This window comes from Fusarium mangiferae (assembly GCF_900044065.1).
Source record: "Fusarium mangiferae strain MRC7560 genome assembly, contig: FMAN_scaffold041, whole genome shotgun sequence".
NCBI classification, from domain to species: Eukaryota; Fungi; Ascomycota; class Sordariomycetes; order Hypocreales; family Nectriaceae; genus Fusarium; species Fusarium mangiferae.
In genome coordinates, this window is record NW_024573961.1 from 13,910 (window position 1) to 27,638 (window position 13,729).

The 13,729-nt window shown below is 49.5% G+C and overlaps 5 protein-coding genes across 5 annotated transcripts; 3 read left to right on the top strand and 2 right to left on the bottom strand.

Annotated features, from left to right (window-relative positions):
* Positions 1-1,769: 1,769 nt before the first annotated feature.
* On the top strand, positions 1,770-3,125 carry FMAN_15498 (uncharacterized protein; the record flags this gene model as incomplete). The annotated part of the gene is made up of 2 exons (XM_041826315.1): positions 1,770-2,048; positions 2,199-3,125. The coding sequence occupies 2 exons, from the start codon at positions 1,770-1,772 to the stop codon at positions 3,123-3,125; spliced, it is 1,206 nt and encodes a 401-aa protein (XP_041691589.1).
* Positions 3,126-3,163: 38 nt separating this feature from the next.
* On the top strand, positions 3,164-4,662 carry FMAN_15499 (uncharacterized protein; the record flags this gene model as incomplete). Its single annotated transcript, XM_041826316.1, has 3 exons — positions 3,164-3,412; positions 3,869-4,414; positions 4,468-4,662. 3 exons carry the CDS (start codon positions 3,164-3,166, stop codon positions 4,660-4,662), a joined length of 990 nt encoding a protein of 329 aa, XP_041691590.1.
* A 1,636-nt stretch (positions 4,663-6,298) lies between these two features.
* FMAN_15500 (uncharacterized protein) lies at positions 6,299-7,716 on the bottom strand (the record flags this gene model as incomplete). The annotated part of the gene is made up of 3 exons (XM_041826317.1): positions 6,299-6,573; positions 6,655-7,075; positions 7,216-7,716. 3 exons carry the CDS (start codon positions 7,714-7,716, stop codon positions 6,299-6,301), a joined length of 1,197 nt encoding a protein of 398 aa, XP_041691591.1.
* A 676-nt stretch (positions 7,717-8,392) lies between these two features.
* Positions 8,393-10,847, top strand: FMAN_15501 (uncharacterized protein; the record flags this gene model as incomplete). The annotated part of the gene is made up of 5 exons (XM_041826318.1): positions 8,393-8,529; positions 8,604-8,675; positions 8,813-9,595; positions 9,644-9,924; positions 9,982-10,847. 5 exons carry the CDS (start codon positions 8,393-8,395, stop codon positions 10,845-10,847), a joined length of 2,139 nt encoding a protein of 712 aa, XP_041691592.1.
* Positions 10,848-11,991: 1,144 nt separating this feature from the next.
* FMAN_15502 (related to 2-polyprenyl-6-methoxyphenol hydroxylase and related FAD-dependent oxidoreductases) lies at positions 11,992-13,331 on the bottom strand (the record flags this gene model as incomplete). Its single annotated transcript, XM_041826319.1, has 2 exons — positions 11,992-13,236; positions 13,293-13,331. 2 exons carry the CDS (start codon positions 13,329-13,331, stop codon positions 11,992-11,994), a joined length of 1,284 nt encoding a protein of 427 aa, XP_041691593.1.
* Positions 13,332-13,729: the final 398 nt, after the last annotated feature.

Sequence of the window (13,729 nt, forward strand, 5' to 3'; positions counted from 1 at the left end):
CTCGTCGCAATAGTTTCGAGCTGTTCGCGGACCCGCTGTAGTTCTTCGGTCATCTGTTCTTTCATCTCGGCCATCTGCTTGCCCATCTCGTCCATCATCTCTCCCTGCTTTGCAACAGTTTCCTGCAGTTCCCTGGTCATTTCCATCTGTTCTCTCAGTGTTTCCTGCAATCTTTTAGTCTCCCTGCGCGACTCCGCCAGGAGATCCAGCGCCTTCTGTAGCATAACCCTTCCATCGCTGCTGCTGCCGCTACTCTTCCGGGTCTCGGTCGGTCGATCGATTTGTTCTTCGGTCGATATGTTTCGCGTCGTCTGACGGGTTGTCTTTCGCGTTTCTTTCGCAGTGTCCTCCAGTTGTCGCGCGGTGTCTCGGACTTTGCTCGTTGGTCTCACCCGACTTGGTCTCTTTGGCGTCGAAAAAGGGGYGTCATCCTGCTCCACCACGATCTCGGCCCCTATTGGATCCGCCATCATGGCAAGCTGACCAGCCTCCACACACACTTTTTATCGAACCAACGACAACAAAATTTCCGGATTCCCTCGGGCGTGGTTAAAAATGCAGTGAAGCTCTTCAAGTTCTTTAGTGTCTCTCATCGAGTACAATTCAAGTCAGAATACCCTAAACCATAGGGGGAAACAGATTACCTAACGGGCTGTCAGTGACCGGGGAAGACGGAACTCATTATTTGTCAATCCGCAAATCAACTCCACTTTGCACGTGCAGCATATATTCAAGTCTCGCCACCTCAATTCCGCCACCTCAAACAGTTCGACTTATTGTCTTTTACCTTCATGATTTATTAATTATGGAAAACGATATAATATTTAACCCTTTTCACGCACTAGGTATTAGCATGTCGGCGTCAAGTACTGTCAGCGAAAAGCAGATACACTCCGCTTATCGGAAAGCGTTATTGCGTCACCCAGATCACTGTTCTATTGAAAATCGAAGTCGATTTCCCGAGGTCCGTCATATCGTGGATGCAAAGGAATATCTTGAACAGAAGCTAGCTGGCGGAGACCTGAATGCTGTCATTAGAGAATTCTACCGTTGGCCTCGACATTCTACTCTAGCAATAAGGAAAATCCTTTCGTAACGCCAAATATTGATTTGGAATTTGTCGACTGTAAAGAGTGCTTTATGGTTATGAAACAGGACTCTTTAGGGTCCCATGTCGTGGAGCATGAACAAATGCTCTGTCAACATTTCCGAAAGCCGATTGACTTGGAAGTTCGCCTGCATCGCCTTGAGGAGTCTCATCAACGCCATGAATGTCAAATTTGTCAGGAAACCACGCCAACCTCCACGATATGACAGCACCGAGGTTACCATGAATGCCCATTCTGCCCAACACCAGTGGCAAAAAGTAGCCTCATCGCCCATATCGAAACAGACCACTCTGGGAAGCGCTGTCCTGAGTGTCCTGAATGTCCTGAAGGCTCGAACTTAGACTCCTGGCTGACCAGATCCGACCTTTTCAGACCCGTGATATTCTCTGGCTCACGGTTAACGGCATGACGATCGTCAACTTCTATCACCAGAACGATGAGAGGGACGCCCTGAACACACTACTCCCATGACCTGTCCCAGAACGATGCCTCGTTGCTGGCGATTTTAATGCTAGACATGGTAATTGGCAGACAGGCCCAGCTACAAAACGCGGTCAAGAGATTGCAGGATGGGTGTCGGAGAATGATCTCTTCCTCCTCAACACTCTCGATATCCCGACAAACCCGCACGGTAACACAATCGACCTTGCACTTACCAACATGCCTCTCACCGAGGCTACCGTCGAATACCATCTCGCCACTAGCTCTGACCACTTCACACTCAGCCTAACTCTCCCCGACGCCAGGCCAGCTCCGCTTCAACCGGGCAGGATCAGGGTGACAACGGAGGACGAAGTCAAACGATTCGTCGAGATTGTAGAGTTCGGAGCCTCAGAGGTCCCTCACGCGGACTCGGCGACATTGCGGGCGATAAGGAGAATCTATCCTCGTGGCTTCAACCAAGATGTCCAGATGGCTAGGAGATGCCTTTATCGCGTGGTCCGTTGAGCGAAAAGGCAGTACTGGCGAAATCTTATCGATAGTTTCTCCAGCAGTGGTGCCGTTTTCAAGGCCGTCCGGTGGCTGAAGTCCCCAGGGCCCTTTCAACCGCCACCCCTACAGGTTGACAAAATCGTATGCGAAACGTAGATGGGCAAGACAAATGCACTTCGACGGGCTACACTAGAGCGCCGAACTTTATATGACGACATTGTAGACCCCTGGACACCCGTCTCTCCTCCCAGATCGATCCTGTTCTCCACTGAAGTCTCTCTGGATGAGGCGCAGTACGCGACCATCCATACAGGCAATACATCTGCAGGGGTAAACATAAACAGCATCACCGTCAACCTTCTCAAAGCCGCGTGGCACATCCTTGGGACGTGCATCCGCCGTTTGTTTGAAAGATGCCTCTCCACGGGCCATCAACCCAAACCGTTCAAGGAGGCAGAAGTGGTCATGATCGCCAAACCTGGACGACGCGATCTCACCGAGCCACGGACTTGGCGAACGATCTCTCTGCTCTCTTGCCTTGGCAAGGGACTGGAGCGACTGATCGTACGCCGCCTGGCGTGGGCAGCTGTTCACTGCAGCCTCCTCCACTCACAACAGGCTGGAGCGCTCCCCAAAAGGTCGGCAACAGACTTGGTGGCCGCCCTGATCCGTGATATCGAAGAAGCGTTCGCACGCAACAGGGTGGCCACGCTCGTCACGATGGACATCCAAGGTGCCTTTGACACCGTCATGCGCAACAGACTGGTCTTGCGTCTCCGTGAGCGAGGATGGCCGGGCCATCTAGCTAGATGGGTCGAGTCTTTTATGCAGGATCGTTCAGCCCGCGTGAGATATCAGGATACCCTCACTACCTTTGCTCCTCTTCATTGTGGCCTGCCTCAAGGCTCACCAGTGTCGTCTATCCTCTTTTTGCTCTATAATGAGCCAATCTATCGACTAGGCAACCCCCAGGGCCGCTTCGGCTACGCAGACGACACGGCTATCCTTTCTATAGGCGACACAATAGATGAAACCATTGCCATGGCCTCCAGCTCCATCGATGAGATGGTTCGATGGGTGTAGCAAACGGCGTCTCGTTCGACCCGAAAAAGACCAAAGTCATGCACTTCTCCCGCAGCAACCTCAGGGTCGCGCCGTCTATATGCTACGGCGACACAGAGAAATTCCCCGAGTCGGCTCTACGCTGGCTCGGCATCTGGCTTGACAGCAGACTATCGTTCCGCGTTCATGTCGAAAAGTGGGCGGCCAAGGCGCACGCCGTCGCCTATCACCTAAGGGGCCTCGCCAACACGATACACTGCCCTCTTCCGAGCGCCGTGCGAAGTGCCGTCATGGCTTGCGTCGAGCCGGTACTACTGCATGGATCTGAAGCCTGGTACCCGGGCACCACCAGACCGCGATGGAGCAAGCCTATCAGATACACACCATCGAGCAATCAACATCTCATACAGAGAATGAACAAGGCCTTACACCAGTCGATGAGAGCTATACTGCCCGTCTGGAAAACGACGGCCATCAACATCCTCCACCGGGAGAGTGGGATAACACCAGTCGATCAACTGCTGGGAAAACGGCGATGGAGATTCTCCGCACGGCTTAAATCACTTGACGACGCCCATCCTCTTGCCTGGCGAACGTTGCCACCGCGCCAACCTACCTACCACGACCTCATCAAGCAAAGGTGTCAAGAGGCAGAAAGTGGCTTTAGAACCCGTCTCCGACGCACAGACGAGCTTCTCGGGCAGTTCGCGCGTCCCAGGCTCATCCAGAAACGCTCCCAACAAGAATAGATACCACCGCTACAGACAGCGTCGAAGGAGAGGGCGGTCGGGGCTTTCCTCTCCTGGGTCAAGTCGCTCGACTCGCTCACCTTGGTCGTCTACTCGGACGGCTCTCTGTCCGAGAAAGGGGTTGCAAGCTACGGCTTCACCATTCACCAGGACAACTTGCCTATCTTTGACGGATCGGGTCGCCTTGGACCTGCTGAGGTCTTCGATGCTGAAGCTAGAGGCGCGTTAGAAGGCCTCAAGGCCGCGCTAAACCTGCGAGAATCAGCAAAACAAACCATCTTTATCTGCCTAGATAATCTGGCAGCCGCCACGTGCCTTCAAGGCACACGATCCGACTCCTCTCAAGACCTCTTTCCTGAGTTCCAGGCTCTGGCGACATTGCAAGGGTCTATACTCGTACGCTGGGTGCCAGGACATACCGAAAGCCCTGGCAACGAACAGGCCGACAAATTGGCAAAAGCGGCATCATCGCTCCCTGAGCCTGAAGGCGCTCAACCGACGCTGGCTTACCCACGAAGATTCGCGAGACAGAAATTCGAAAGAAACATTCGAGGTGTGGTGGTCAGCCTCCGCTCCTGAGCAGTACAAGAGACTCAACCTCAAGGCGACCACAGGCTGCCCGCCGGAGCTATGGCTCCCGCGAGCAGCTTTGCACCATCTACTGGCAGCGAGATCACTTCACGGGGACTTCGCCACATATCACGAGATATTCGACCATAACGACACACGCCTGGTCTACTCATGTGGTCGACGCAAAGCACCAGATCACATCTTCTACTGCAGAAAGATACCGCCGCGTCATCGGATGAGGATTGCACCCTGACCGAATGCAGCGGTCAACCTCGCCTTAGAAAATGACATCATCAAATTTGTCGACTTGTCCAAGAATAGCGCGTTCTTTGGAAAGACATGCCCTCGCTATTAGGCGGCCGCGACCCGAGACGCACTCGCCACCCTCCTTCCCTCTACCGTTGATGTGATCGAGTCGGACTTCCAGATCTCGGCTGTCTTGGATATTGGGTAGTAGCCAGTAGCTGAAGACTAGCAAGTGAATGAACGGCAGGAATGTATGCATGGAGAGAAAGAAGGCAGAGGGTAAGTGATAGGAAGCCATACTACATAATGGCATGCAGACATGTCTCAAAAAGGAAAGATGCTTCGACACATACAGTGGCGTAACATGAAAATCACATCAAAACAAGAATGACAGCCACGGTTTGAGTGTTATAAGGATAAAGGTCGCGATCTAGAGAGATTTCTTCGCGTTGACGTTGAAGTTCATGATTTGGTGGTCTGAATGGTCCTAAAGTGTATGATGATTGGGAGGGATGTAGAAGAATTGGGTCTGAGACGATTCTCATCGCAGTAGTTATATAAACCGCAGGGCCCCTTCTCTCGAAGCTCCCCGTATCGCTGATTTCACACAACAAGGCAGTGACTGAGAACGCATGATAGCCCGCGCCTCAAGAGGACGAGGCAGCACTGCCAGACGCACTGGTTGCACCGTAAGATCTGTCGCATTAGCTCAAAAAGCCGGCTTGGCAAATGAGGGCTTAAATTCATCATTGTAACGGTTGGGGTTTCATGCAGGGAAACTAGTCCACACAAGGTTTATGTTTGCAGACACGTAGGGCGTTATACTGAGCGGTCGTGGATTGTTACGTCTCTTGACGATCAAGTAACGCGTGTGAGGCTTATTGATGTAAAGAGGTTTTGCTGACAGCTGGTGAGCTAGGTTCTATTTACACCAAATGAGCGTGTATGTATGTCTGGCAGATATTTGGTGATCAGCGAGGTTGTCGTGGGATCAGTACTGATCGCGCTAGGTGAGACCGTTCGTGATTGGAGGAGAATGGGGAGTACACGTGACGGTGTCTGCAAGGTCGTAACATTATAAGTATAAGAGGAAATTGTCATTCAGCCCGAGCTTGGCCCAAGAATCAAGTATATAGATCCATTAACCGGCAGCAACGCTATCAAATGCAAGCAATTTCTGTCGACTAGGGAGATGAATTAATTTCAGTACATTCTCTTCCACATAACGTAGAGCTTAGGCTTCGAAGTACCAAGAGAGATCCTTCAGTGCCCAGGTTCCTCGATCGCCACTCTTTCTGCTCTTCATCAGATTCTTTCGTACCTCAACACATGATCTCTGAGTAGCCTTTATCAAGGCATCGGGTCCTGCACTATAGACCCACCCCTCTCCGCGAGTGTCGGTAGCCATGACGTTGTGCACTCTAAAAGCTTCCCTAAGTATCAACGCAGTGTCTAAGCGCCCATTTTCAGAGCTTATATGTGACCTGATTTTGAGACTGCTATTGGTAGTTGCTATATCCGTGAGCTCTGTCCACTCCTTGATCTCGAATGGCTCTCTGGTACGCGAAGTCCAAATCAAGGTGAACCGACCATTTACAGACCCGGCGTCCAGCCACCAACGTGCTAGACTTAGAGCTCCGTAACACCTGTCCCGCCAACAACGCACACTATGTGGGATGCATTGATGTAGCCGACATCGTTGATGCGATAAGGTCCCTCGAGTCGGACTTCCAGATCTCGGCTGTCTTGGACATTGGGTACCAAAGCCCCTAACTTCCAAGTCCAATCTTTGTCCAGCCTCTTTTGAGGTTTGCCGCTAACTCGTTGAAGCAGGAAGCTGGGCCCATGACTAGCGGAAGCCGAAACGGCAGCCGTGAAAGCATGAATTTGGAACCTGCTGACCGCTGGAGCATTGAGTTAGTAATACAGTAAGGGCTCGCAGGTCGGTACGGGTTTCTCCGTCATCTGTTCTGCAGAACCTTTACCAGGAAGCGAAATTCTGGTCCAGCCACCGCCTGCATTCTCGAGTTCGGCGACAGTCTTTGTACTCAATCCATTGGTTTCCCCAATGAATACTCTCCTCAACCAATCCCCTATCCATAACAACAAGCCAGGGAGAAGAAGATAGAAGTCGGTACTGGCATGGATACAGGAAGCAACAAAAACTATGATGCCGCAAATGACATGAACATAGTAAAATAAGTTGTAATTTTGACGACGAATGTATAGGAATGAAGTGACGAGAACAGCTAAGATCGGCAGGAAGGCGGCGATTCCAGTGTATGTGGTCTGCACAAACCAGGAGCTTCGTTTTTTGCTCTTTGATAAGGTCATTGTTGGATTTCCTGTTGCCAAAGCCTCTTCTTTGGCTAGGTCTCCTTCGCTGCTACCATCTGTAGCATAAACCTGGATTGCATCAGTGGGTGGAAAAGATGATGAGTGTTATGCCGAAGGCTTACAATATACGTAATGCCATGCGCAGCGACGGCGATTGAGAAAAGATAGCAAATGAGTCGATGAGCCAAAAGTCATGTGCCGTGATGCACAAAGAATGCCTGCCCAACAAGGCTATTTCTCGACACAGGTATGATCAGAAGGCCAAGAAGGACATCCGCATAATGTCCAGTTACACCCGTAATGGTGAGCTGCATCTTGGCGGATACCCAGTTCAGACGGTCGATGCGAACTCCCCAGAAATCCCACTGGGTTGGGAACCAGTATACGGTCGGACCGATAGTCATGACCAGTATCCATATGCACATGAGAGTCCCTCCGAGAGTAAACCGATTGCCCACGAGAGGAACCTCAGCTAGCGGCTGAAGATTAGTAAACGACCGGACAGCAGGACTGTACGAACGAAGGGCAAAGAGACAAAGAGTAAGTGATAGAAAGCCATAATAAATAATGACATGGAGACGTGTCTCATACGAGAAGTAATCTTCAGGGCACACAGTGGCATAACAAGAAAAGTGCATCATGACTAGACTGACTGCCGCGGAGGCGAGTGTTGTGACAATCAACGTCGTGATTTGGAGACATTTTCTCATGTTGAAGACCGGGGTTTTGTGGTCTGATTTGACATGGAGTAGGTAATCAATATGGCATGGAGAAGGACTGAGCTCAAGAAGTCGGGACACGGCTCCTGCCATGAGGTATATACATATCCCAGTGCCCCCTTTCTTCTAGATATGGACTGCCGCTAGTTGTATAAAATGAGGCAGTGAACAGTGAAGAGGGACGTAAGATGGCCCGCGCCTCCATCTGACGAGGCGATGCTGCCAGGAGCAATGATTGCGTAATAAATCTTATAGTGCAACAGGCAGCGCCAGCTTGTTCATGCCTAGTGTGTTTTTTTGCAGTTACTTTTTAAGTTGCGGGTACCCTACTTGAAGTGGCTAGTGGTCTATAAAAAGACAAAGCACTTTCCTTTTTGACTATAGTGCAATTAACTATTTTAATTTAGCATCGCGCGATCTAACGGTATCGGAATCGGGCTTTAAGTAAGAATCCCGATTCTCAAACCTAACAAGCATTAGCACCCAAGGATTCTTCCAACCTTAAATCCCCGATTCCGAGTCTTGAACCTCCCTCAACTTTTCCCTAACTCATCAAACATCATTCCGCACTTTTATTCCATTCGCAAGCCGATCCCCACAAGCCAGGATCCACTGACTAATAAAGGACTATCTTTCGAATTGATCTTCGCGTGACTTCCTAAGAGAAATGCCAGATCCGTCCGCACGCATGGACGAGAACCTCAAGAGTGCGCCTTCGAACTGGGGAAATGCTTGTTCGCAGTGTGCGTATTCTAAAGTCAAATGCCTGCGGACCGATCCTGCAGCAGGACGTAAATGTGATAGGTGCGTATTTCACGTGGCTTTTTTTTTTTTTTTTTTTGCGTGGTATCATGTCTAAGACAGTTGTTCCCCCACAGGTGCCACCGTTTGAATAAAGACTGTGCCGAAAAGGTGCAAAAGAAACGGAAAAAGAGAATTTACATATCTTCGTACGTCATTCCGTATTCATACTGGATCATTTTCATCTGCCAATCCTGGGCCTACTTTATACGATCCGTAGAATCACTGGGAGTTTCGTTTTCTACCCTCGACTCGAACACGTTGGGAGCTAACTATCGCGTCTCAGGAGGACGAGACAGATAGAGGAACGCCTCAATACCTTGATTGATTCACTCCAAGCCTCGACCACTCTGACCTCTCATGCTGCCGATGCGGGAAGTCATGGCGAGAGAGCAGACTCTGATCTCGTTCTATCCCTCTCGGACGCGCCCCTGATGGAATCCAATGGCCCTCTTATGCTAGAACAGATCGCTTCTCGCACAACCCCCCCGCAAGCCACTACCAATGTCAGCCCTGCCCAGATCCCGGAAACTTACAACTACCACGCTCCATGTCGATGTATATGCAGACCTGTCGCAGGCGAAGTCGCAGGAATAAGCGAAACGGACGAGGACCTACTCAAGATATACAGGAACACACTTGCAAGGGTCTATCCCTTCGTTGTCATTCCAGACCAAGTTACAGCTAAGGAGATGCAAGCAACCCGGCCATTTCTGATGGCATGTATCCGTATGGTGGCTTCTTTTCGAAGTATGAGGTCTGTACAAGGCCAGATGTTCCGTCTCATGAGTCATGTTTCTGAGCACGTACTCATGCGGTCGGAACGATCACTGGACTTACTATCGGGGATCGTGATCATGCTCGGCTGGTACCATCATCATTGTGTTGTGCATTCGCAGATGCACAACCTTCTTTCACTGGCCATGACGTTGACGGCCGAGCTGGGACTCAAAAGAAACCCTAGCTGGCAAGAGCGTACCGTGTTGATGGTCGTTAACTTAGGACAAGTGAAGGAGAGAACGAACGAAGAGAGGCGATTGCTTGTCGCAGTGTGGTTCCTTGGCTCATGGTAGGTTCTTCAATCCTTCTTGGCAATTCAGGCTAACAAAACATCCAGCATTAACGCAGAGTTCCACAAACTTGAAACAATGAAGTTCTCGTACTATATAAAAAAATGCTTGAGAGAATTAGAACTGGCTGAGCAATATGAGTCTGACTTGTACCTCGTTCATCTCGTCCGACTGCAGGAACTTTCGGAAAGAATCATGCAGCTCAGGTATGAAGCAGAACAGGGACCGGAAGATGCTGCCAAAGCTCCGTTGTACGGCTATATGCATGCCTTCAAGGCAGAACTCGAGGGACTACGCTCAAACATACCTCATCATCTCAAGGATAACTGTAAGCCTTCTCACCAGCTAAAGTTGGGCAGCATCTTTATGTCTGACGTTCGAGCAGATCTTCTCAAGACACGGCTAAATACCGTGCTACTTCGTCTCAACGAGCCACCCAAACCCGATATGGACCTCATCACTTCATTGTCCAATTCGCTCACAGTCACAGCACCCTTCTCCAGCCCATGCTCGCCACTTGATGGTTTGTACTCCTGCAACGAGGCCTTGAAGACTTGGTTTGATGAATGGTTCTCAATCGATGTCTCGGAATATATATCTCTGCCATTACCAATCTTACTGGATATAACATATGCCATCACGATCCTCGGCCGGTGGGCCAAATTTGTTACACCAGACTCAATCCGCTTTGCCACTGGCATGTTGCCTGACGACCCTTCTGGCTTTTACAACAGTGCTGCAAGTGAGACTACTACACCCGGTAGCGATAACTTGAGCCTCTTCTCGTCGATCGAGAAAGACGAAGGATTCGTGCAAGCCATCAAGACGCTCAGAACACAGCTGAGCACACAGCCCGGCCTTGATCTAGATGTGGCCGGGTTATTGCATACTCTGGGAAGAAAGTTAGAGCAGGCGAACGTGATTTTGGCTGCTCGAGGAGAAGGCGCAGAATCATGGAAACATAGCATCTGGGCGCTCGGCGCAATTAAGATAAGGATCGTTCAGTCGAAATTGGAGCAGTGGACTCACATGCTTAGCGAAGATTTCAAAAATGGTAACACCAAGTCGACTGATGCCGCGAAAGACATTCAAGACACTGGTATTTCTATGGTTAGGGGAGACCCATTCGAGCCAGGGTCATGGACAACAAACATGATGGGTCCACTACCATTATTGGAATACACATACGAGAACATAAACGTCCTTTCCATACAAATGGATCAGGATTGGGGTCTCTCGACAATATTTTAGATATTGTTCATTCTAGATAATATTGAAACAAAACACCTTGGTTTTAATGTCACAGGTGAACTTTTTGTCAGTTTCCAAGATGCGTAAGAATGAGGGATTTGAGCCTACAAACTACTATCAGGGCCCCCCCTCACTGATACGCGCCAGGATAAGAGACTCTTTCATTTTGAAGCTCGATGTCTCCGTCAATTGTAAATAGTCAGTCGATAAAAGTTCAAAGGCAAACAACGTGTTATCTGAGATCCCAGCAGCCTTGTCTTCCTCCGAAGGAAGGAAGCTTGCTTTTCTGCCTTTTTGCTCTTCTCGTCGCGTCTTCTTCTTCTGGTGCCTTGTTAACCTCTTCAGTCGCAAGGCAATGGGTCGATAGCTGCAAAATCGACTTTCCCCTTTTTCTGGATCTTCTATGATTTTAGTTCGAATTCCAAATCATTAAAATTTCCCTTTTGATGCTGTTTCCGACTCTTCTGCGATCTGGCTCACCACCGACTATTACGTTATATGTACCCAATAAATCTTGAACCTAATGACAAACTTCAACCCAGGACCAATGATCGTAACAGCCGGGTTCTAGTCAATTCTAGATAATGCGCTTCCCACCATGATAGGCTATATTCCTGAATCGCGGGAGCTGTTGCGGCTATTTTTATTTTTATTTTTATTTTATTTTTTATTCTATTTTTTTTTTTATTTTTTTTTCATTATCAGGCCACTTCGAGATTTCTCGTAGAGTCTTAGAATACATCATTTCTGTAGCGAAGCGGTGATACTAAAATCAGCGTCGTGTTTGGTACGGTGCTGTGAGGGAAAGGATCAGATCGCAGGTCGCTGCATATTGAAAGGTGCGGTTGCAAAAGGACATGTGCAAAGTCAACACATCACCCTATAAAGCAAACATGTCTACAAAGCCAAATCGACGTTAACACGTAGGCTTCTATTCACAAACCTTGTAAAGCGCTCAAGCAGTAATCAACATCGGTACCAAAACTGGCGTTATCATGATTTAGAACCGCGGCTAATGTATTGTCCGTACGAGAAGAACCCTATCAACCCCCCCGAGATACAGGTCTAGTTCGAACACCTCCAAAGTGTACCTCTGCTTCGAGAAATCCTACACCTGACTAAAACTGTAAAGAAATCCTCCAGTTCAGAACGCTTCTGTCTCGATATCGTACGTCCAATCCTTTTGACCAAGCCCCATGCGCTCCAAGCCAACTAGCTTGTAAAGCCATAACCCACCTGAGATGGCTAGCTCATTTGCACGCACGCGCCACGGCGATGTTTGTTTGCGCACCGAGGCGTTTGCCTCGGCTCTTTTCAGCATTGTCTCGGTCCTTGCTGTCCGTTTGGCCACATAGGCAGCAAGAGCATCTTCGGGAGGTAGGCTGCAGGTCTCTAGTAGCTTCGAGAACAGGAAGACGTCCTCCAAGGCCATCGACACACCTTGACTAGCGTGAGGCGGCATAGCATGTGCGGCATCTCCGATGATCAGGCAACGACCCCTGAACCATGGTCTTCCGGCTGGCAGCTTATAGACAGGATAGAACTTGACAACCTTTGTCTTCTCAACGAGGTCTTGCAGGAAGTCCATCCATTCGGATGGTTGATCCCCCAAGAGGCGAAGCAGATTTGACTTAAAAGCCCCTGTCTCGGCCTTACCGCGGGCTTCCCATCCGTCACGGTCATCGTCGGATTGTGGAAGAGGAATCTCTCGCGAGAAGAACCAGTAGAGGATGTCGCCTGTCGATGTAGCTGGAGTGACAGCAAATAGTCCGTCGGAGGTCAAAGTCGCGTTGAGATCCTTGATAGGACCAGAAGGTGTATAAACCTCGTGCAGTTGAACCATTGAAAACATGTTAGATATGCCAGTATATTCCGGTTTCTGATCTGGGTCGACATATAGCTTGCGAACAGCCGAGTGAATGCCATCGCATCCAAGTAGAAAGTCTGCTATATCAGTCTCTCCGTCCGCGAAAGTGGCGATTACCTCGTCGTTCTTTTCCTCGATATGAGTAAGGGTTTTGCCGAACTGGACAGAAATGCTCTCGCGCTCAGCTGCCTTGAGAAGAATTTCCATGATGTCTGTTCTGCGGATTCTCAGATATCCAAAACCCGTCTGTTCCTTGCTCCAGGACGACATGTCTATCTCACCCATGGTGCAGCCATTGAGAGAATGCAGGACCAGCCTCGAGGTCAGTGAACCTTTGTCTACTGCTTCATCGTAGAGACCGAGTTGGTGGAGCAGCCGGAGCCCGTTTGCTGGGATCCCTATAGCGCCGCCAAGGGTAGTTGGATTCTGACGGATCTCATACACGGTAGGAGTCACTCCATTGTTGCGCCGAAGGCGAAGCGCGGCAAGCAGCGCAGCTGGTCCCCCTCCAATGATAATGACCTGTTTGTACTTAGATTACCGCAATATTGACATCGATAAGGGTTTGTTTGACGGACCTTTTGTATGTCTTGGAGTGATTTTGTCATGGTAGTCATTGGGATATCAGGCTTGGTTATCAAGGTATAGTATATTTCTATAAGAGAATGTTGAATTAATACTTTATTTATCATTTCGAGATAACAAAGTCGGCATTGGGTATCTGATTAGCCGACGCAGTTTGTTCGTAAGTGAAGAAATCGGAATGATTGAATCTGCTAACCTCCGTCGGCGTTTATGGCGGAAATTCGGCATTTATGAGAAGCCGACTAGTTCTCTTATTTAAGTGGGTCGGTGAGCCCCTCTTATGCAAGAATGTCAGAGGAGGTGGCCTCGTGGCTCATTAGACATCATTCCGACTGCAAATCCAGCCATAACTGGAAAGAGGGGTCCTCGGAACTCGGAAAACGCAATCTCCGTCGGAGTTGTAGGAATCGCCATATCCGACGGGATCAAC